This window comes from Macaca nemestrina, chromosome 9, assembly GCF_043159975.1.
Source record: "Macaca nemestrina isolate mMacNem1 chromosome 9, mMacNem.hap1, whole genome shotgun sequence".
In the NCBI taxonomy this organism is placed as follows: Eukaryota; Metazoa; Chordata; class Mammalia; order Primates; family Cercopithecidae; genus Macaca; species Macaca nemestrina.
Window position 1 is genome coordinate 47,169,881 of NC_092133.1, and position 24,031 is coordinate 47,193,911.

Consider the following 24,031-nt stretch of genomic DNA (forward strand, 5'->3'; position numbering starts at 1 on the left):
GCTCAAGGCGGAGGGCTCATGGGGAAGCTGAATGGCCTGCTAGGGCCCAAATCCGTTTTTGGCCTTTGCCTTAAAAGAGTTCCCTGATCAGAGTTTGGAAGGGGCAGAAAGGAGAGTAACTATCTGGAGCAGGTAAAGAGTAGCAACGCCTCGAGGGGATAAAATCAGAACCCCCACCCCCTACCCCACAACGCTTTCCCAAAGGTAGTAGGCTGAAAGGGGAAATTCCTCGCGGGCGCCGACTCGCTCGCAGCTCCTGAAAGGCAAGTTTCTTCGCAAGCATTAGCCACCTGTGTGAGGCGCTCCGGGTGGGAAAGGTGGTGTGGGAGAAGCGACAGCTCGGCCACACCGCTCGGGAGCTTTCCTTAGTGAGGCCGGCCGTCAAAATACCTCCAGAACTCAGAGCTTTGATGATACAGAGTCCCCTATGCCTCGTACGTCGCTAGGATCGTAGCCCAACATTCTCCAGGCTGGTCGGCTCTGGAGTCAGCTGAGGCCTCCGGAGTTTGCCCGGGGTCCTCCCTGTCCCCTCCCTCCCACCTCCCCACCCCCGAAGTAGAGCTCCCTCCTCGCTCCGCCCGCACACCCCCGGCGCGCCTCGGAGGCTTATCAGGCTGCCCGCAAGCCCCGCAAGCTTCCTTGGGCGCCCGGCGCGAGGGACCCTGAGAGCCCAGCCGCTGCCTCGGAGCCCCCATTCACGTCCCCTCCTCCCGCTCCCCCGCCACCGCGCCTCCCGGCTCTTCTACCCGGTGCTGCGGCGCCCACCGCGTCTCAGGTTTAATCCCGGGTTGGACCTGCTGGTTTGCTCTCCCCACTCTGAGCCTCACAGCCAGCCCAGAGAAGTGGAATCTGCACTGAAACTCTGGGTGGCTGAAGCCGGCGGACTGGGCATGCTCAGAAGCCAGGGCTGGCTTTGGTCTCAAGTAGGAAGCTTTGGCACTCGGGAGGCAGCGGCGACTTTGGGGAAAGTTGATCGGAGAGGGGAGGAAGCCCCACTACGCGGAGCAGCGGCAGGAAGGAGCCCCCGGCAGCCCGGAGGAGCATGGGCACCTTGCGGGATTTACAGTACGCGCTCCAGGAGAAGATCGAGGAGCTGAGGCAGCGGGATGCTCTCATCGACGAGCTGGAGCTGGAGTTGGATCAGAAGGACGAACTGATCCAGAAGCTGCAGAACGAGCTGGACAAGTACCGCTCGGTGATCCGACCAGCCACCCAGCAGGCGCAGAAGCAGAGCGCGAGCACCTTGCAGGGCGAGCCGCGCACCAAGCGGCAGGCGATCTCCGCCGAGCCCACCGCCTTCGACATCCAGGATCTCAGCCATGTGACCCTGCCCTTCTACCCCAAGAGCCCACAGTAAGCAGGGGTGACGCGCCGGGTCCATGTGGCGCCCTGGCGGTGGGGAGCTTCGGGTCTCTGTATTGTCTGTCGGCCCCCGCCCCTCCCGCTTGCCATGTCTGTCCTCATCCTCAGAAATGTTTCATTTTAACGGGCACTTCTTGCGGGGCTGTGCACGTTTCTCAGAGCCAGACTCACTGCACATACGTTGCCTTCGTGTCTTTGTCAGATGTCAAGGTATTATTTTTAAATATACATGTACATTCGTATAAGCCACCTAGTGTACGTAGAGTTTGAATGCGTCCCAGGTGTGTGTCCGACCGTGTGTGTGAGTGTGAGAGAAGAAATAAAAAGCCCCCCTGTCTCCCAAAAACCCTGGCAAACCAGCCCAGCTGGAAAATCCTAAATGCAGGCTCATCAGACTTGAAATGAAATGCGTCTGATATCACCCATACTTTCTATGCTTTTGTGGCTCTCCCGGATTTCTCTACCTGCTGGCGCTTCACGCTGGTACCCTTCAAACCTGACGTTCTTGTCATCATCAAAGTGTGAAACATAAGCAAATACACATAGAAAAAGGAAGAATTTTTGATTTCCTGAATTGGATGACATTTACAATCCATAAATGGAAGACTAGTCTGTTGATTTTGAAGAAATATTTTTTCATAACATATGAGGCAGAAGATTGCTTGTTTTCCTTAAGGAACGTGCATAATGTTACTAATGGAGCATCTCCATCTCCCAAGACGTGGTTGCTTGTTTCCAGGGTTAGATACAGATAAGCACACTTATCTTGCTTAAAACGGGGACCCATTGTTTGCCTTACTCTTGGCTTCTAATGCAACCACTGTGGCATTGTTCTAGCCTTTGAGAGAACTGTGCAATTCTGATGTTAGTGGGCTTCATAACTTGGATGGAAAAAATTTAATGAAACTTGTTATACAACACTCAACTCAGAGTTAGTATAGAGAGTAAAGCTACAGGAACATGAGGTTAACAGAGAATGTGGGAGAGCGCCCAAAAGAACGGCATTTTAAATTAATAGATAATAACATAATTGATAAAACCAAGGATGTTACTGCTTACTCTACTACTAACGACATCACATTGGCTGGATGGCACGTGTTACATAATAATACAAGGTCCATCGAAACCCTCCACTTCATAAACACAACAAGTTAATATAAGGAGAAAGTAAATACTCGATTATCTCTACTTGTATTTATTGGATATTTCTTGGGGGGAATCACAGTGTGTACCAATTATTACTTTTGAAAACTTAGAGTTATACCTATACATGTTGATTCCCATGGAACATTTGCTGTTCATGCAGGCTTAGTTTAGGGAGGAGTTTGTATTCTGCGAGGGAGGTGGAAAGAGACAATAAGGATAAACATTTCTGAGATTCCGACCTCACCAAATTGCCCTAATAGTTCAGCAGACTTAGGTCTGCCTTAGAACCCTGAGTGATCTGAATAAACTTCAGCTTTCTCTGGTAAATTAATTTGCAGTCCTGACATGCCTGACTGTTTTAGCTAACGAGGTACAGGACCATCTCTCCTGGGCCAAGTTTTGCATAATGAAAAAATAACTCAAAGACAGCTCTCTGCATCTTTAAACATTCCATAGGATCTCATTTTCGTATCTGCAGGACTTTTGAGTGACACAGAGCAAACTCTGCTTTTACAAAAAGACCATTTTAATAGGTTTCATAGTGAAGCATGTTCAAGCCAGCTGATAACTCCAGTTAAACATTCCATCAGAGATTTACAAGATTCTAGGCAGTAGGGAATGAGCTATACAATGTGATAAGTTTAAAAGCCTCTTTGTACATGGCTTGTAGAATAACTAGATTGAAAAACTAACAAACAGAAAAGGTCCAGAGTGGAAAATAAAGCTGGTGTGGCAAATGATTTACAGCATCCCATTATATTACAAATTTTATCTATCAAACAATGCTGTGTGTCCTGACACTGATTTCTTACTAATAACTTTTATTTTAAAGGACTCAGCTCTTAAGATATTGCCATGATGCTTTGGGTGACTCTGAAGTATTTTATTGAGGAAAATGACAGAATGCCTTCCAAGCTTAAATAATTTTGGAAAAACATCTGTTCTTTTTTCACACTTACATAAAGAAAACTAGAAAAAAATTGGCTTGAGTAGTAGAAAGTGTACCTTTCTTAGGGAAAATAGAAGTACATTGTATTCAAAATGAATAAATCTTATGTTATTTGAATGGTTGTACAAGGTAGCTCCACAAAGAGTTAAGAAAACCTGCCAAACCAAAGAAGACTTGTTTGCATTTCAGTGTATTTCACTATGAATAATTTGATTACACAGACTTACTGGCAACAAGTGTTTGTGTCTTTATATTTCATCTTTACTACATCTTAAACGTAGCCATCTTTCTTAAACACACATATAGATTATTGTGAGTTCAAGTTAAAATGAAAGTATCTAAGTAGACACATTAATTTCCAGCTCACATTCATGCTAGTTTTTGATTCTGTTTTTTTTTTTTTAGATGTAGGTAACTGCCCCACTAATGTTCTGTTCATTTATCTCATATATGCAAATATATCTGTTTAGTTTTTGCTTACTGAGGTTGCCTTCTGAGGATTATAATTTTTTTTCTTTAGTTCTGTTTTCTTGGTAAATTTGGTTGTTTAAAAATAGTATAAAATATAAATTAACTTAATAACTTGAATCATCTTAACATTTTTGGTTTGGAATTTTTCCTGTAATGTGGGAATTGGAGGGAAGGTTCTGTCAGATTCCAGCACACAGACAGGACACTCCTGCTATAACTATGAGGTAGGAGGAGTGTTTTTATTGATCTCTTTCACAATCTGTATACAGTACTTATGTGAAGCAAAGAACTGATGTAGCAAATTGGAATCTATATTCCACTGCTACCAAATAACTCCTTGAGAATGTAAAACTACTAAACTATATTTGGAAATAAATTGTGCAAATAAACCCTTAAAATGAAAAAAAAAAAACCTAAGCATTCATTATATGAGATCAGATAGCTTGTTGATTGCCTATATAGAATAGTTCTTATGGACTTAAGTAATTTTATTTCATGAAATTTCATTCCTGAAATTGATTCTATATCATGTTGGAACATTCAGTCCCTGAAATTTTGATCTAAACCCCTTATCTTTTGAAAATATTCCCAAATCCTTTCCATTTGAATGTCACAGGGTTTCAGTTATTTCAGTTGGATTATATAGACTTGAGTTCCTAAAAGTTGTTAGTTTCTTTGTATTTTTGTAAGCTGTTGCTGAATTTCAGAGAATTGTGACATGTTCTATTTTGTTTCCTTTTTTTTTCTTTGTTGTTGTTGTTGATACGGAGTCTTGCTCTGTCACCCAGGCTGGAGTGCAGTGGCACAATCTCGGCTCACTGCAACCTCCACCTCCCGGGTTCAAGCAGCTCTCCCACCTCAGCCTCCTGAGTGGCTGGGATTACAGGCACATGCCACCATGCCTGGCTAATTTTGTATTTTGTTTGTTTGTTTGTTTTTTAGTAGAGATGGGGTTTCACCATTTTGGCCAGGCTGGTCTTGAACTCCTGAACTCAGGTTATCAGCCCACCTGCTCCTCCCAAAGTGCTGAGATTACAGGTGTGAGCCACCACACCTGAAGTACTTTGGAGGAGTTGAGGATAAAAATATTTATTTTTATTTTTAGGGAGGCATTAATTTTAAGAGATTATTTGATCTTTTAGACTTTATACTAATATATCTCAAGAAAAACAAAATGTTCCTAAAAACTCTATATTACATTCTGTTGGAAGTTGAGAGAATTCTAGAATTCTAGTGTAATCATAGATGGCATAATATAAAAACATACTATGTCTTGAAAGGTAGAAATTTAATTCCAAAAGTGCTCTGCACCTCAGTTCAATACTTCTATGGGATTGCCTGTGATGTGCAAAATATTGTAAGGCATTAGAGGTAAGAGCTACATAGGTCCTACCATCCAGGAGTGAACAAGGGGTTAACAATACTGCACAAGTAAATATTCTAGAAAGTGGATAGAGTAAGGGAAGTCACAGGGGAGATAACTAAGACAGTTGGCAAAATACAATCAAGCCTGTTTAGTTTTATGGTGTCAGAGACTCATGTGGAAGTAGAAGGGTTAAATAGCTGTGATTTAGGTGAGTGGAAATGAGAGGAAAGAGGGAGGGATAGAGATAGGGATTGGGGAAACATATTACAAGCCATTAGCAAAGTGACAGGACAGAAAAAGAAAGCAGGGCCTCTCTGGGAATTGGCAGCAACTGGTGGCTGTGCTAAAGTACTGTAGTGGGAACTGTGGAAAAGCAAGTTTAGGCCAGTGAGAAGGAGAATCTCAGTTTCTATGATTTGATAAAGTAGGTGAGAGGGCATTCTTCTGGGTTTTAGAATAGCTAAGGCTCATTTGTGTGTGTGTGTGTGTGTGTCTGTGTGTGCGTGTGTGTGTATGTTTTACACCAAGGACTAATAGTTACCCACTAATACAGTTCTGAATGCCAGAATATCAGTTCAGCTTTCTAACCCCCACCATCACAGTCCTGTTGATAGTCATAACTATACCAACTAGGTAAGAGTAGTTAATTTAAGCAAACAGCAGATGATTAGAAGTCTTAAAGAAATCAGTTCCAAGTTCCTTTTTCCACTCACTTCCAAATGTTCCCATTGAAAATAATCGAATTTCATGCCACATACTAGCACTGCAGATTCCTCACATACCTAGGCAAACTGAACATCATGAGAATTGAACCTGAAGTTGTTTTTTTGAAAGTCATCTTTCTTGTTTTTGTAGAGGAGTTAAATTCCAACCTAATGTTATTCTAATAGAGTTTCCAATTTAAGGTTGTTTGTTAATTTGACATTATAGTTTATGCAGTAGAATTGAAGTCCTGGAAGCATTTATAAAAATGTATGAGACCAGGGGGCTAAAACCCTATTAGGGCATTTTGAAGCACAGTCAAGTTGCATGTCCCCAAAATGGATCTTATAATGAAGATACTGGTAAGCCCTTAAATAGAATGGCTCTAGAAACTGCCTGAGAATATAAATGACCAGCTTCCTTGCTCTACCGGGCCACATTTCCAAGCTCCCGATACTTGTTCTTTGGATTCCTAATGGGAAATGGTAGAAGAACACAGATGATGTTTCTATTGTTGCTGTTTGCAGGTTATAAGGCATATGGACACATTTTTTTTTTTTCTGTCTGCCTAGCAGTGGAGGGTCTCCATGGTATCCTAGCAACCATATTCGAACTCCAGGATGCTGCTCTTTCTGCCATCTCTACCATAGGTGTTGCTGCCCATCCCAAGAGACTGGGTCTGTTGCTAGCATTCCAGATCCTCTAACTTGAACCTTTCAAACTCAGAGAACGCAAGACAATGTGATAAATAAGCACATGCTGAGAGCAGCATTTACCAGTATGCTCAACAGCTTATTATGCAATCACATCCTTGGCATTTTGAATCCTAATCTGAATTGTTGAGCTGGTACTGTTTGCCACCCCTTCCCCGACAGCCCTTCTCTGCTTCCTCGCACTCTGTTCTGACACCGGTTTTGCTTCCCTCTCACCATCTTCTGTAACGATTGTGTTCCTCAGCATCTCCTTAACATTTATTTGCTGAGAAGTTCAGTGCGTGCAACCTGTTTGAACTCTGTAAGTATAATTTTGTTCGTAAGAGCAGAGGAATGTTCTCCCTCCAAAACTGTCATGTAAATATAAACAATAGCACAACACTTCAGCTACACAAAACAGATGTTTAACACAAGATGGAACTAATAGTACACTCTCAAAAGTTTCTTATTTCTGAATGAATTTTATAAGCATACTACTCTCCAGCTTTTTTTATTGCTTATAAAATTCAATAAGCATTCCTGCTGGGGGCTCTAGAGGAGACTCCATACCTTGTTTTTTTCCAGCTTCTGGAGGCTGCCTGTATTTTAAGCGTGAATTTTATAAGCAATGAAAAAAGCTGGAGAGTAGAGTGAGAAGAAGAAATGCATATTGAGGGGACAAGAAAGGGCAAAACGAGATGGGTATTGGTAAAGCTATGCCATATTTGCAAGGAATCTGGAAAATACTGATAGACTTTGTGTGCAGGTAAACAGGTGACAAGACTGGAAAAGAACTTGCAAGTAAGACAGTACTTTATGGATGAAGACTGCCATAGAGAAGAGACATGCAAATTGGAGTATATCGAAGGCTTGTCTTCTTAGGGAGCTATACTGAAGATAGTTTCCCTTTAGACCAGTGCTTGTTTTGAATGCATTGTATTGTCCCTTTGAAATACTCCTTAATCTGACATCAGTGAGGACTTGGTGGTATTTGTGCAGCCCACAGTGCAGAGGACAAGAATAAGGGCAACAACTCAGTGCCTCCTGTTTCTGGATAAAAAGGGTCAAGAATCACACTACTTATCATCATCAGATTGGGTAACATTTATGGAGCATTAACTCTGTGCCAGGCACTGCTGTTGTGCTTTATATAGATTGCCTCTTTCATTGACTGAATTATTCATTGATTGATTGATTGAGACAGGTTCTTTGTCTTACTGCCTAGGCTGGAGTGCAGTGACACAACAGTAGCTCACTGCAGCTTCAAACTCCTGGGCTCAAGTGATCCTCTCACCTCAGCCTCCAGAGTAGCTAAGATTATAGGCACATAACACCACACCTGGATAATTTTTAAAATTTTCTATGGAGACAGGGTCTCGGTTGCACAGCCTGGTCTTGAACTTCTGGCCTCAAATGATTCTCCAGCATCTGGGCCTCCAAAGAAAGTGCTGGGAATACATATGTAAGCCACCGCACCCAGCCTGATCATCTATTTTTTAGGATGCACACAACCCTGTGAGGAAGATTCCGGATTATCCCCATTTCACAGCATGATAAAAAGAACTCTGGGGCGCGAAGAAGTGAAGCAACTTGCCCACAGTCACACAAGGTTGATCCTGCATTTGAGCTCCAGAGCTTTTCTCCTTGACTGCTAGGCTCTCTTACTGTCCAAAGGGCCATGGGGATTAGGTAGTTGCAGGAAAACTTTATGAATAACATATAGATTGTTCTCTGGGGCATATCTGTTCACCAATAGTTAAACAGGAAGCAGAATGACACTGGGAATAGTGGAAGAAATAATGTAGGATGGCAGTTCCCAAACTTTCCTGCACATTAGAATCACCTGGGGAACATAAAAATCCAATTCCTAGATTGTACCACAAACCAATTAAAATCAGAATGTCTGGGAGTTGCAAGCTACATATCAGTAATTTTTAATGAGTCTCCAGGTACTTTAAAGTGCAGCAAAATTTGAGAACCACTCTGATAGGAAGATGACAAGGGGTGTGCCTGTGTGTGTGTGTGTGTGTGTGTGTGTGTGTTTGTATGGTGTGTGTATGTTTGTGTGTGATATTAAACAAAAGACCAGGATAAAATGTTCATCTAAAGAGTTGAATGTCTCTATTGGCTAAAACCTCTAAGCACTAGGGGCCTGCAAAAGCATAGCTGGATTTTTTGCCAAATTATACATGTAGACAGTTTAGTTGATGCCTTCTTGTTTATTCTCCTAAACAAGTGATCATTTCCCTACCTAGCCCATTGGTTCTCAAACATAGCTGTATGTTACAATCACCTAGGGAACTTTAAAACATATCTTTGCTGGGCACCACCTCCAGAGACTATGATTTAATTGTTCTGGGGTAGACCTGAGGTATAGGTATGTTATCTGCACTCCCAAAGTGATTATAATATTCAGCCAGGGTTGAGAACCTCTGCTATGACCCATTCAATGTTGATTGTTACAGACTACTTGAATTCCTGTTCTTTGGGAAAGCACCTTTCTCCTTTCTTTTTGAGCAACCCAAATCCCTGGCTTGCAGTGGAGCCAGGCAGCTTCAGCTCTGCAATCCCCCTTGCGTCTGAATCTGTCAGTGTCACTTTAATCTCTGGGGTTACCTGTTAAGGACCTGGGGCACACAAAAGTGGCAGCAGCTCTGTTCAATGCGTAAGTATGTTTCCCCTTTCCTGCCAGCCAGGGTTCCTGGCCAGTGTTCAAAAGTGACACACACTAGGATCAGCCTTCGTCCCAAGTTTTTTTTTTTTTTTTTGTCTGTTTGTTTTTTAATTCTCGCTGAGGGCAGCTGCCTCTGTAGCCAGATAATTTCTTTGCGTCCCAGCTCCTGCTATCCAATGCTAAGTTGAAGGTGAAACAATGAAGAGCGCCTCGTGGAAGAGCAATCCTGGGCTTGTAGCGTCTCTCCTTCTGGTATGTGATGTCTCTGCAGCCAGCTACAGTTTTTTTTTTTTTTTTTCCTACAGATATTTTATCCTTTTAAGGCAAACAGCATGAGCTCAGGCTGAGGAGTACTTTCTGAGGAGACTTCAGAGAAAGCAGAACTAGCACATCAACCTTTCAGCCCCCTTTCCAGGTGGCTTGGTTTAAGTGGACAGATCTGGGCATTGCTGGCAGATGAGAGGTCTGAGATGACACCTGCAATAAAAGATCTTGGTGTGTCCCTCATGAAGACTTCCAGGGGAAATGAGAATTCCTGAACCCTGTGGTCAGATCTCACTGCTGCCCCTATTGCCAGCTCTGTGTGTCTTTCCTGCCCTCTGTTCCCTTAGATCCTTGTTACAAACTCCTCAAGGTGTTGCCAGTGGTTTCTGATAGGAGCCTATTTACATTTGTAATTTAATCATTATCTTCTCAGTTGAGGATCAGCTAATATAGCACTTTATATAAGCAATGAAAATAGCTAATATGATTGCAAATACTTTTTGATAAAAATAATCTTAGATTCGGAGTCAGCAAGGAGCTTTTCTGTCTTTTCCCCACCCCTAAAATATGAAAATGTATTCAGCTGACAGATAGTATGTTAAAACAGAATAGATGTAATAAGGCTGCCCAGAGGATTGGTGACATTAATTATGCAAGGAAGTTAATCATAAGTAAAGTAAACACTTTCATTATGAATCCAGCTTCATGGAGTGCGTTTGGTTATTGCACGTAATTGGGGAGGGATAAGAGGAATTAGAAACAATGAAAAACATGACCAAAAGCAAGTGTTTAATTATTATGAGTTAGCGGTTAGAAGCAGAATGATAGGCCGAAGTTGGTGGTAGGACACTGCGAAAATATCTGTGTCTTTGCAGTCTTTTATTCCAGCCTATGAAAGGATGGGAGTTCATATAGAAAGAAGAAATTAGTGACAATTTATTACCAAAATATACTACTTTCACCTGAATCAAAAATAAAATAATGTTAATTACTTTTGCCTTTCTAAAGATCATAAATGTAAATTAAACTTCAACAGATTTGCTTTAAGATAGATGTAATTTAATTCACTTCTACATAGAGGTGGAGAGAAAATAATGTAAGGTATTCACTTATGCTTTATGCCCAGCCAAAGCATAAGTAAGTTTACATAAGTTTACATTATTTTTATGGGATTATAATATGCATCAAAACAGATCTAATGTTATTGACCTTGTAATATTTAGTTTCATTTTCTCACTTTTAGACTCTACCTACTGTTAAGTAACATTGTACTTCTTTGAACATGAAGTAATTATAATATCAGCCAGTCAGTTTAATTTGGTTAATTGGATTGAATGTCAGTGATGACAAATACACTCTAGTTAAGCAAAATACTTGGACTATTTTCGGAAACAATTGTATTATGGTCATATCAAGCTTTCACCAGATCTTGGCCGAGGAATAAGGAGATAATGTGAGGAAAAAACATATCTTCTGGGTATACTGTACATCATCTTAATGGTCCAGTTTTATCAGTAAATTATGGTTTTGACAATGCTTCTAAGTCTGGACTGAAAAGAAAGAAGAAAATATGGTCAGGACAAAAAAGAAAAATGCAAAATCTAAGTTTTGTTCCTCTGGAGTTATTGCTACAGATGGAAAATAGGGTGGGTTGGTCATAAGCTACTATGCTTGCAGGTGGCTGGCAAACATGCTGTGAAAGGAAGCACAGCTCCACACTTCCATCTTCCTAATACCCACCTTACCTAAATCACTGGTGACTAAGTAACACATTTTATATTAAAGCGAGTCAGAGAAGAGTGTCACCATATCCTTCACAGAGAAGTATTAAACATCTGAAAGTGACAGGTACCATTTTGCTAAGCCTGTGTTGACAACTCATTATGTCAGTGGGCAGAGAGAAATAAGAAAATATGCCTTGGAATGAACCGTAGAGTATACACTGCATGCACTGTTGAGTACAGAACTTTATGTGAATCATGGTCTTCATTCTCAGTAATTGCTACTCTTTTATTTTGGAACTTAGGATATCAAAGCTTAGAAAAGTATGCCCAAAGACACTTAGAAAAGTAAGAGTAGCGTTTTTGTTTTGTTTTGTTTTGTTTTTTTGTTTTTTGTTTGGCTGGGAGATCAATTCAGTGAGTTCCTCTCTGAGCAAATGGATTGTACTTAATGTAACTTTTTTTCAGTTCTGAATGTTAGAGGAAAATCTTATTCCCCCATAGTGTATGGTACAGTGCAAAATGAAAGAACTGCTCAAAGTTTGTGGTCATTCATTTAATACCTAGCTTTATAAAAATGTAACGTGAACTCCATCATACACTTGTATGAGCAGTGTTTCTTGTTATAGATCTGAAAAGCTTTAGAAATAATGTGAAAGAAAGTATGCTATGATTTTTAAAAATAGTTTTAGCCTTGGTCAGGAAAAAGTCATTTTTCTCTTCTTCAAAATTTTACTTCAGATTTTTTTGTTCTTCATAAAAGGAAAATGTGACTTGAAAAATTATAACTTGCCTGATTCTGCTTTCCAGATGTTTTACCATTACTTAGTATGGAGACCTATATTCTCTTATTGGAAAAAAAGGAACTAAGTGAGAACTAAGTGATTCCCTGTTTATGTAGCACTGAATGGCATAAAAATAAATAGATGTTACTTTGAAACTGTCCTCATGGAAAGGAATGGCAAATAAATAAAATAAGCTCACCATGAATGAATTATCTTTTTAAATTTCTTGACACCTTTTACATACTTCATGAATTTATCTAGCCTTTGCCTTTCTGTTGGTTTGCTTAAGGCATTAACATAATTATTTTCCCTTCTGTTTGGCTTTTCGTGGGAAATGCTCAACTTAATAAAAGTATTTTCTTTCTGATAGATAACAGCTAAAAGAGTGTAGCCCATGTCCTTTCCAATAACAATAATTAGAGAAAAAACTTCCAGAAATAAAGAATTTAGGCACTTAAAGCATTATGTATATGTGTGTTTGGGTGTTTGAGTGTTTTTAAATAATTATAATAACTTGTTTCCGAAAATTCTGATATTTGAAGAGTATCCATTAAAATTCATATTCTATTCATTATATAATCACGATAGTTTTAAGCAACTCACACTATTAGAAAATGGAGATCAGAAGAACCAATATTGAAATATTTTGGTGAATATACCAACTTTGTTGTGCAGACAGGTGAATCAAGTTGAACAGACAGATTACTAGCTCCTTTACCCTGAAGTGTAAAAGCAAAAACACTGATCATCAAAGAGGAGGATACTCTTCCTGAGTGACCCTTTCTCATCTAAGGTTCGTCTTATCTTTTGGTGCTGCCACTGAAGTCCTGTACTATGTAAGTCATCTATCATAATAGAGCAGTGCTCCATCTTCTGGATTCCTAAGGGTTACCGTCAGGGTGATGGATGGAAAATGGCTCAAGTATACATTTATTTGTCTTTTCAAGAGTGAGATTCTCTGCTAGATGGTCTTAGAGGTTATTAAAGAGTATCTCAGCAAACCCTTGCTAGTGAGTTTTTAAATCATCTCTGACAGCTTTTCCCTCTTTCTTGACTCCTGTTAATAGATTTCAACACTTATTTTTGTAGTTTAATCCATTGCTTTATCATCATGAAAGGAAGAATATAATATTAACAACTTCTCTTGCTCATACTAGGCTCACTTTTTTTTCCTTCATTTTTCCTCTGGACCTAGAAATAATTTCTTCTCCAAAGAAATCTTTGATAAAGGGAAATAGTAATTGTTACTTTTTAGCCTTGTCTTTAATGATCAATTATTGATGATGATGATTATAATGATAACTACTAAAATATTTGTCTAATTATATACCATGTATGTGATCTCATTTAATTCTCATAGCAATCTGATAAAGTAGCTACTATTATCATCCCAATTTTTCATATGGAGAAAATGAGGCACAGAGAAATTAGACAACTTGGCCAAAACAAGACAATGGACTGAAGTGCTACAATGCAGGGTTATGTAAGTCCAGAGCTCATGCTCACTCTCTGTACGCTGTGTTGTTTAGCTGTTTGTTTCATGAACTCATTTTTAGCAGAAGTCTCTTGTGCAGTTTCGTTTCGTTTATATAGATACTCTTTGGTAATTTTTAATATACTGTATACCCATACTCATGATGGTCATGGGTACATTCTCTTTTAGAGAATGTGTGCCTTAGTATCATGATAGTTCTTTCAATAATACTGTATTGCTACTATATTCACTTCTGATTTGTTGTTTTGTTTTGTTTTGTTTTGTTTTGAGACATGGTCTCACTCTAGTGCCCAGGGTAGAGTGCAGTGGTGCGCTCTTGGTTCACTGCAACCTCCGCCTCCCAGGCTCAAGTGATCCTCCTGCCTCAGCTTCCCAAATAGCTGGAATTACAGGTACATGGCACCACATCTGGCTAATTTTTGTAGTTTTTGTAGAGATGAGGTCTTACTGTGTTATTCAGGCTGGTCTTGAACCCCTGAGCTCAAATGATCCACCAGCCTTGGCCTACAAAAGTTCTAGGATTACAGGGATGATCCACTGTATCCAACCTCTATATTCAAATTTTTATTAAACACAACTACATATACCTAAAGCATTTCTAGCTGATTCATACGTAGAAAGTTTTCCCCATCTTGTACTTGAGTATTTTGTTTGTTTTTAGTTTCAAATTTTTAAGTAGCATCTGCTTGTTCCTCTTGAATCAAATTTCCATTTTGAAGAAACATTCCCTCAATTTTCCAATGGTTTACTTCCTGACTTATTTCCCTGTTTTCCCTTAAATATTAATGTCTTTAATAGAAAATTGTTGAAAGTATGTCAAATGCTTTCTGATTCTTTATTCTAGCAATTAATACAAGTTTCTATGGATTGGTTTTGAGGTTTTTTGTTGTTGTTCATCATTTACCAAATATTTATTAAGGAACTAATGTAGGGTAGGACTATAGTATATGTGTCTTCTTCTCGCTCACATAGCATTGAATATGTGAAAATTAGTGGTTGTAGGTAATATGCTAAAAAAGACACTCTCTTGTTTCTTCCAACATGGACTGGACCCAGCATTCCTAGGTTGGAATTGTGCTTCCACTTCTCAGTGTTTGGGTTTGTGGTGCTGTGTACATTTTTTCCATATCCATCAGAGTTTGAATTTCTATATTTTGACTGTTGTTGGTTAACAAATACTTCCCCCAGAAAATGGTAAGTTACATGAAAACAAAGTCAATTTCTCTGTTGCTCCATGTTACATCCTTGGAGCCCAGAAATGGGATGGCACACTGTAGTTACTATATATATATATATATGTATATACTGTCAAGTGAAGCACAAGATAAAACCACTTCATGTTTGTGGCCCTTAGATACTTCAGTTTTTAATTTCCAGTTTTAAACTTTGGAAACCTGTGTTACTGAGCTCAGTAGAATTTCCAAACATGTTTGGTATTGCATTTGGATGCTTTGGGATGCCTTTGTGGATTGCCTGTGCTCAAATGGTCATGATGGCCCCTGTCACTCCATACTGTCTTCATCTAGCCTATACCCCTTGTTTATGTTACTGGCCTGCCCTCTGAAGGCATTTCTGTTTTTCAACTTGGGGTTACAGTCATGAAAAGTTCCTTCTAGTTTGAATAATCTGTGATTTGTAATGCCTTTCCAAGGAAGCACACTTGTTCTCCAACTCTAATAAATTTGTAATTCCAAACTCTGCAACATAAAATCTCATAAATTGGTTAATTTTAAAAATAAGATAGACTGATTGCTAATAAATACAAGCATGGGATTAGTGGAAATAGAAGAGAATCTTTTCAGATTCTTACTAATTTTATTTTGCAGACACAGCCAGAACACGCACTAAGAAAATCCTTTCAAATTTAGATATAATTTTTACTCTCCCAAAATTCTTAAAGATTTGAAATTATCAGTTGGTAGAGACCATTAATCTCATAAGGAAATACTTTTTAACTAAGTGCTTGCCTCAACATTAATCAAAATAAACCCAGGAAAAAAGTAAAGGTGGAATTTGCTTGTATATTGTCTTTTAGCTCTTCAGGATGGAAACTGGGAACACCTAATGCTATAAAAAACTTTTCACCTCGTCTAGTCATATGCTTATGTGAGTATCTGAAGTTATTTTTCCAGGTGACCTATTTACCAATGCAATTATAGATTTTGCAACATATTAATTGGCTAGAAAAATACATACATGTATGATTTCATTTATGCCTTACAATATCTGAACAAATAATGGAAGACAGATCATCACTGTTGTACAGATGAGAAAATTCATGATCAAAGAGGTAAGGTAATATAACCTTAATCTAATAGTTCTTTTTTTTTTTTTTTTTTTTTTTTTTTTTTTTTTTTTTGAGACGGAGTCTCACTCTGTGGCCCAGGCTGGAGTGCAGTGGCGCGATCTCGGCTCACTGCAAGCTCCGCCTCCCGGGTTGATGCCATTCTCCTGCCTCAGCCTCCCGAGTAGCTGGGACTACAGGCGCCCGCCACCTCGCCCGGCTAGTTTTTTGTATTTTTTAGTAGAGACGGGGTTTCACTGGGTTAGCCAGGATGGTCTCGATCTCCTGACCTCGTGATCCGCCCGTCTCGGCCTCCCAAAGTGCTAGGGCTTGAGCCACCGTGCCCGGCCTCTAATAGTTCTTAAATGTACTGTAAACTCAGTAGGTCATCAGACCTAGTTCAACCTATTCTTCACACTCTGTGGAGCATTAATGTACTCATGAGATTACCTTGAGAACCCACTGAGTCCTGTGATTCAACAATGCATTTATGGAAATTGCAGTAGGTAAGCTCAGAACATGGCATATTCAATGGATAAGAGAATGGGTTCTACTTTAATTGCTACTTTACTACTAACTAAGTGTGTAATATTGAATCTGTGTAATCTTCCATGTTCTTACTATAAATGAGTATTATAACATATATCATGATTAGAGATAATGCTTTTGAATCCCTCAGCACAGTGCTCAAAACATAGTATGAGGCTCAATAAACAGTTGCTGTTGAGGTTCTCATTATTATCATAATTTTTATTAGTTTTGTTAAACCATTTTCCGTTGTTAAAGTGCTGTGTACATATCTAAACCAAATGGAAGAGCATGAGATGGAAAGAAGTTCAGTAATGACAAGGTCCTGGAGCAGAGCCCAGCACAACCCAGCTTGGCTTTACTGAGTATGACTCAGAGGAAGATTGAGTGACAGAAAGGATCCTACACAATTTCTGTGTGGGATAACTGTGGGCAAGAAGGGTTGAATATAGGCAAGTGTGAAGTTCCATAATAATGTTATTTATTTTATTTAATGAGCAGTTATAGGCCTACCAAAAATTTAAGAATGGATTGATGAAGTTTGTACTGAGCACTATGTATTTAAACAATGCTAAAAAAATCATGAAAATAATTGTATTATCCCAAGGGAAAGCTGTCTATGCTCTAAAAGACAGGAAGTATTAATATTTAGTGGTTATTCTGTGCAGATACATGTATGTGAAATTATAGTAATGTTGTTCGTAACATTTATTTTAACATTTGCAGCCACTATATATGTAGACTATGGCATTGCTGCTCTGGAGGAAAGTTTTAAAGACCCACTGCTTTAATGATTTGATTTCAATCCATCAAAAGTATTTAAAGAAAAGTAGCTTTTCTGTTTCTTGAAATGTTTGCATAGAAGTCATTCACTAGTAATGGATTTCTATTTGAAAACCATTCATTCCCAACTTGAATGTTTTCTGTCCAGACCAAGAAGCTATCATACATCGAACATAATCTTAGCTTATAAATGCTTTCTGTTAATGACCTTGATACTACATCTCAAGATGTCTTTTCAAAAACAATATGATTATGGGTAAAAGCAATGATAACAGCCCTGCTTGCCTGTAGAGGAATACATTAATGGTCTTGGACATATTCTTGACAGTCATGATGATGAGCTGATGATGGAATGCTTCAAAATAAAAATAAAAATAGTAGTTTATTTTGAGATGTGTCATGTAATACAAGAAAGATTATTTTTAACAGCTTTATTGAAGTATAATTTGTATACCATAAAATTTACTTGTATACATGTAAAATGCAAGGTTTTTTACTACATTGATAGACTTGTATGGCCATCACCACAATCCAGTTTTAGAACATTTCAATTACCTCCCAAATTTCCTAGAACCCAATTGCAGTCAGTCCCTGCTCCACCCCCAGGCCCTGGCAACCACTAATTTGCTTTCTTTATTTATAAATTTTCCTTTTCGATACCTTTCGTATAAATAAGCATTTTATTTTACAAATATGAATTTACTTGAATGACTGTGACACAATTTATAGCTTATTCAGTGAAGTTTAGAATGCTAAGGTTGTATTTGGACCCAGGGCATTTGTTGTTGTATTGGACACTAAATCTCATTAGTGTCAGACAAGCACAGTCGTGGCCTAGTTCTTGTTGTTGTTTTTGGAGGATTGAAGCATTTAGTTTTGTACCTAGATCAGGTATATTAGTGTATTAATGACCTGATTAGCAGTAACAACAGCAGTAGTAGCAGGTTGCCATTTATAGAATACTTACGGTGTTCAGGCATTGTACTGAGGATTAATATACCTTTTCCCTCCAATCTTCATAAAAGTTCTGAAGTATAGGGAGTAATTGCTTCATTTTAGGGACAGCAAAAGTAAAGCAAGCTCAGAAAAGTTAAGTAATTTGCCGAGATAACCTGATGCTGCCTGTGCCTCTACTAAGAATGATTAATCTTGAGGTACTCTGGTAAGCAAACTGTATGGCTTATGCTTTTCTACAGCTTTACAGTTCTTTCTGTTTTCTTCAGCACTAAGATATATCCTTGAAATTACCTTCCAACTTGCTTTTTTGACTTCCTGTGCAAATTCTGCCATGAAGTATTAAAAGAACAGAGTCAACAGGTTAAAGATAAGCACTGATCCCTGAGGTGAATATAGAATTGATCAGGGAGCTGTTTGTGAAATGAGTGAGGCAGAGAGAGAAGAGATTTGATTCATGAAATAAAGGAGTGGAGAAGCATACATGAGAAAAATGTAATACAAAATAACTTTACAGGCTTAGAGAGAAAGGGAGAAATTTTCAGTTCTTTAGATGTGTCTGAGGTGATGAGTTCATGAAGAAAGTGGAGGGTTTCAATTAAACCTCTCTTGTGAATAGAAACGATTTTGAAGGAAGAATTCTAATGGGTTCTTGTGCCAGTGAGGCTGAAAGCAGATGAAGAAGATGAAATGGTCTCTAATGTCGGTGGTCCCAACCCCAGTGGGACATAGCTGATTTAAGTGGCTGAAGCTGACTCCACTTTGTCTCACTAAGGATCCTGGCTTGATAACTGGCTGGCTGTGTTCCCCAGAAGCCTTTGCTCTGATGCCTATCAGTCCTTCCTGGTGCAAAGGCTTCTGGGTTATGAGCCAACTGGGGATGCTGCCAAATCTGTTGCTTATTCAGCAGTGAAATGAGGTAGCACTGTTAGCTTGTTTTCTTATTGTGCAGGTACCAGAAATGAAGTTTCAGTGTGAGAGAATAAAGAATAGTCTTACTTTGAGGATTCACTGGATATTGATAAAAGGAATTTCATAGACAATAAACTGCTCCATGTGTTTACAGTAAGTTGGAGATTTTAAGATTCAGTGACAGGTTTTTATATTTAAATAAGTAATAGTGAACAAAAGTGAGCAATGTTTGTAGGTGGGAACCAGCTTGGATAAATAACTAGGTACAAAGCAATTAGGAATTCAAAATATTAGAGGTATACATATGTATACGCATAAAGGATTTAGAGGATTTTATAAAAATGCATGTGATGCAACAGGATTTTCAAAACACACTATAAATCGTTGTGCGGACTGATACCGTTTCCATGTGTTTTGTTTGTTTGCAGAGTCCAGAATGGTGAGCAAAGCCTAAAATATATAGAGACCATGTGGTTCTCAAAGCATGAGCCCTGGACTAACAGCTTCAGTGTCACCTGGGAGCTTGTTAGAAATGCAGATTCTGAGATATCTCTCCAAACTCTTTGAATCAGAAACTCCAGGCGAGGGCTAGCAATCTGTATTTTAACCACCGCTCTAGGTGATTCTGATGTGCCTTAAAAGTAGAGAACCCCTGGAATAATATAGGATGGGAATTTAGAGCTGAATGTGGCAGACTGTATCATGAACACTATTGGAAGCAGTTTATCCTAGTGCCCAAAATAATAATGGAGCAGAGATTTATAGTTAGGAGCTGTCTCTCCTTGCACTTTGCTAGTACTTGGCTTGATATATATATATATAGAGCTTGATATGTATAATATATAATTTATATATATATAAAATATATATATTTCCCTTTTATTCTTCTTGTAACTCTCAGCTTCTAACAGTTCTTTGCACTGAGTCTGTACTTGAAGATAAATGAACATAACAATTGAGACAGAGTATTAAATCTTAGTGTTAGCAATTAGGAAACAAAACAGAATATATCAGTGTTCTCTGTGTTTTCATTTTGTATGGATTACTTATTGAATGGGTCATGTTTGGTTTTGAGCTATGAATATAAGAAATTCTAAAAATTAAAATGCATGCTAGACAATTAAAATCTGTAACATAAATGCATAATTCTTACCTGAAGCCTTTGGATCCCAGTGTGCTTTAGAATCCAGATTTCTTTTTTGTTTCAGGTTTTTGAAAGGTATCATGAAAGATACATGTAGAATGGATTCTGTAACAACCACTGGGGGTCTAGGACTGTGCTCCATAGAATACATATCTACATTTCTTCAGCAAAACGTATGGATATTTACCAAAATAGGAAACACGAAAGCTACTGAAACCCTTGTGGTCAAATTAGGTTGGGTTTTGTGAACAAGTGAGTTTCTGCAAACTTACAAAGCTTTGGTGTTTAGAGTTTTGGTTTTGGCTTTATGTGTAAGGGTTTATAGACCTTACAGTCTATAAGCAAAACTAACATTTATATTTTAGATTTTTTTTCATCTTCAAAAGCTACATTAGTCCACAATTAGCATTTGAGGCACTTGAAGCTTAGGGAAATTAAGTAACTTGATCAAAGTCACAGCGCTGTATACAAATAAAAGCTGAATTTGAACTTGGGTCTGACTGAATCCACATTCCTTACTGTTTTCCCTACAGAGCACTGTTCCTTAAAATCACCCGTTACAGATAAGAAAGGCTATAAAAGTTGCAAAGTGTACCCCCTTCATTATACAATTAATGACAAAGACGTCTAGAGGGTTTGTGATCTATAGTAACATCACTGCTAAGGGGCACATTCAGAATCCTGGTCTCTTAATATCTGGTTCTGTACTCTCTCATTTTCCATGTGGACTTCTAGTTTCTGGATGCTTCTAAATTATTGTTCTCAGAAATCATGGTTGTTGCAGAGGTAAAGGCAGTTTTCTTCAAGTTTTTCTATTCTATATGAACTCCCAAAATGTTTTGGTCAAACGGTGTGGCTCTCCATGTTTTTGTAATCAAATATCTAAACGCTGGTAATGTACACTTAACTCAGGTACGAGCAGGGGGCTTTATTTACTTGGGCACAGCTAGAGTGTATTGTAATTCCCTGTTTCCTTAGTTGCCTTGAAGAGTAAAGTAAGCAATTTCATTTAAAATTAATAGCCCCAATCTTATTTTTGCCTTATTCATTTAGGAAAACCTTATAGTTAACAGCAATTGCAGTTATTTTCAGCACTATTTCAAGGGAATTCTTTGACAGCAGTCAGACCGTGTGCCCAGCTTTGCTGCTTTTAGACAAACTCAAGTATTGGCGCAATGTGATACTCAATACTGGGGAACTGCATTCTGAGTCAAAACAAATTAGTTTGCTGTCTGCTTGAGGATTTTACAGACTTACACACCTTCCCAATGAGATTTGTAAGAATAAATTTTTGTAAATCAAGGGTTTGAAGCCTCCTAGTGAAATTCACATTTAAGGTAGAAACAGTATTCTTCATTTTATTGAAGGCAAATGATTCAGGAAAAATAAATTGAGGGCTTTGGGCAGGCTTAAAGCATCTAGAAAACTTTAGATGTATTGTTTTTACCTCTTGTTTCAGAGATAGAAATGTAATGTTTTTAATCATGAGCTTTTATGTTTTGTTTGTGCTTGAATTTATGTGTTATATGCTACCATAAAAGTTGTGTGTGTGATATCATTACATAAGAATTAGAAATAGGCAACTCTTTTTTGTTTAATACGTTTAGTAAAGTTTTTTTTAAATGGTCGATAAAATTAAGGCACAGCAGTTCAAGAGGGATAGAACTGGAAGGAAAGGGAAAGAGGAGGGAGGTGAAAGAAGGAAAGATGGGGCTTTGAAACCGATCCAGAACTCTGTGTAATGAGCTCTTGGTTCCTCATCCCACATTTGTCTAGTCATTGAAGGTAGAAATTAACCCTTATGTTGCACTTGTCCGTGAACTAAAGACTGAGCTTGTGTTTAGATACTTAATTTTTAGGTCAGTAGCCCGGTTGGCATTCCTACTAGCCTCATGGTTGAAGAAACTTGATAGTTAGTAGACCATGGTGGTTTATTATATGGGCTCTGGAGTCAGAGAAACCTGAATTCAAATTTGAGTTTTGACAGTGCTTGTGCCCTTCACCTCTCTGCACCTTGGATTTCTCATCTATAAAATGGGAGGCAGCAGAGTATACCAGGTAAGAGCATGGTCTCTGGAAGTACATCTTCCAGCTGGAATCTCAGGCCTGCCAATTTAATGCTGTGTTACTTTAGGTAAGTTGTTTAACAGCTCTGTGCCATAGGTCTTCCATCTGTAAAACAGAGACAATAATAGTGTCCCAGATTTCTGTTAGGAGAATTACACAAGATTATATGTGTAAAGCTCTTAGAACCATGCCTAACAGATAGAAAGCACTCAGCAGATGCTAGGCCTCCCTCCTCATCATTCCACTAGCCCAGTGACTTTCAACTGGGAAAGACTGCTTCCCAAGGGTATTTGGCAATGTTCTGGAGGCATGTTGCTTGTCACAACTGAGAAGAGGGTAGATGCCAGGGATGCTGCTAAGTATCCTATAATGCACAGAACAGTTTTCATAACAAAGAATTATCTGTCCCAGAATGTCAATAGTGCATTAGCCTGTTTGGAAATCTAGTTCCCTCTACCCCAGATTCCATAACTGTCCCTCTAGTACCTATAGTGGATTTTCCCCAAATGTTAGGTCTCAGCCTAGTGGTCTGTTCTCTGGTATCTTTTCTAGTTGGCTCAGATACTGCCATGGGTACATATAATGCTGGCTGGCCATCTCAATGATGACTTTCCTGCAGTGGGGATCCGAATAGGAGGAAAACATGCAGGCTGCAACCTGAGGTGTTTTTTGCTTTTTTTTTTTTTTTGACAAAGTCTTACTGTTGTCAGCCAGGGCTGGAATGATGCAGTGGCATGACCTTGGCTCACTGCAACCTCCACCTCCCAGGTTCAAGTGACTCTCCTGTCTCAGCCTCCCCAGTAGCTGGGATGACAGGTGCACGCCACCACACCCGGCTAATTTTTGTCTTTTTAGTAGAGATGGGGTTTCGCCATGTTGCCAAGGTTGATCTCAAACTCCTGGACTCAAGCAATTCACCTGCCTTGGTTTCCCAAAGTGCTTGGGATTATAGGTATGAGCTACCACACCCTGCCTTTTGTTTGCATTTTAGTGCTGGTATCAGAGTGTTTGTGGCTAACAGACTGATTAGCAGCTCTACTTTCTGTTGCTCCCATCTTCTTACCTCCTTTCCATAGGGTTTTTCTCTTTGTCCAAAGTTCCAACAAGCACTTCCAACAAGCACTGCAGTGCCCACCCTCCTTCAGAACAGCTCATCTCCCAGGAATTTTTAATGCAGAATACCCTCCTGATAGACATAGATCTTCAGTTGAATTCTGTACTCAACCTTCTGGACGGCCCACAGGCAGGAATGGACAGAGGCCATTTTCTTCTTCCAGAGAGATTTTTATCTCTCAACTTTCAATGCTTTAACTCTTTTTTGGATCCTGGCATGATTCGTGAGAAATGATAGGTCTTGGGCTAGCTCTTCTGGATCTCCTCCTCCCCCAGTTAACTGGAAAAAAAGCCAACCTTCTTTTCATGGGAAGTATCACAGAAAGATCGTGGGTTTGGGGGTCCTCTGACTTGTGTTGAAGTTCTCACTATGCCCCTTAGCTCCTATGTGAGCATGGATGATCATTAATCTCTCTTTCATTAGTTTTTTTTTTTTTTTTTTTTTGCTAAAATACCACTAATAATACATATCTGAGAGATTGTTAGGAGAGGTAGTATGCATAGTGGTTACTAGCACGGCCCTTGACACGCAGCTGTGTTTGAATTCAGGCTCTACCACTTTCTAGTTGTAAGTTCCTGGACAAGGTACTTCTCTGTGCCTCAGTCTCATCTTCACATC

At 39.1% G+C, this 24,031-nt stretch overlaps 1 protein-coding gene across 2 annotated transcripts in view; it reads left to right on the forward strand.

The window, feature by feature from the left end:
* The first annotated feature begins 545 nt into the window (after positions 1-545).
* LOC105481070 (protein kinase cGMP-dependent 1) overlaps positions 546-24,031 on the forward strand; it is a 1,243,906-nt gene continuing 1,220,420 nt past the window's right edge. Inside the window, exon 1 of one of the 2 annotated variants that reach the window (XM_011740360.2) lies at positions 546-1,353. In XM_011740360.2, the coding sequence (XP_011738662.1) occupies positions 1,043-1,353 (311 nt within the window). In that variant the 5' untranslated portion in view covers positions 546-1,042. Of the gene's footprint in view, positions 1,354-9,468; positions 9,615-24,031 lie in introns of those variants that run through there. The other variant, XM_011740371.2, reaches the window with a different exon arrangement.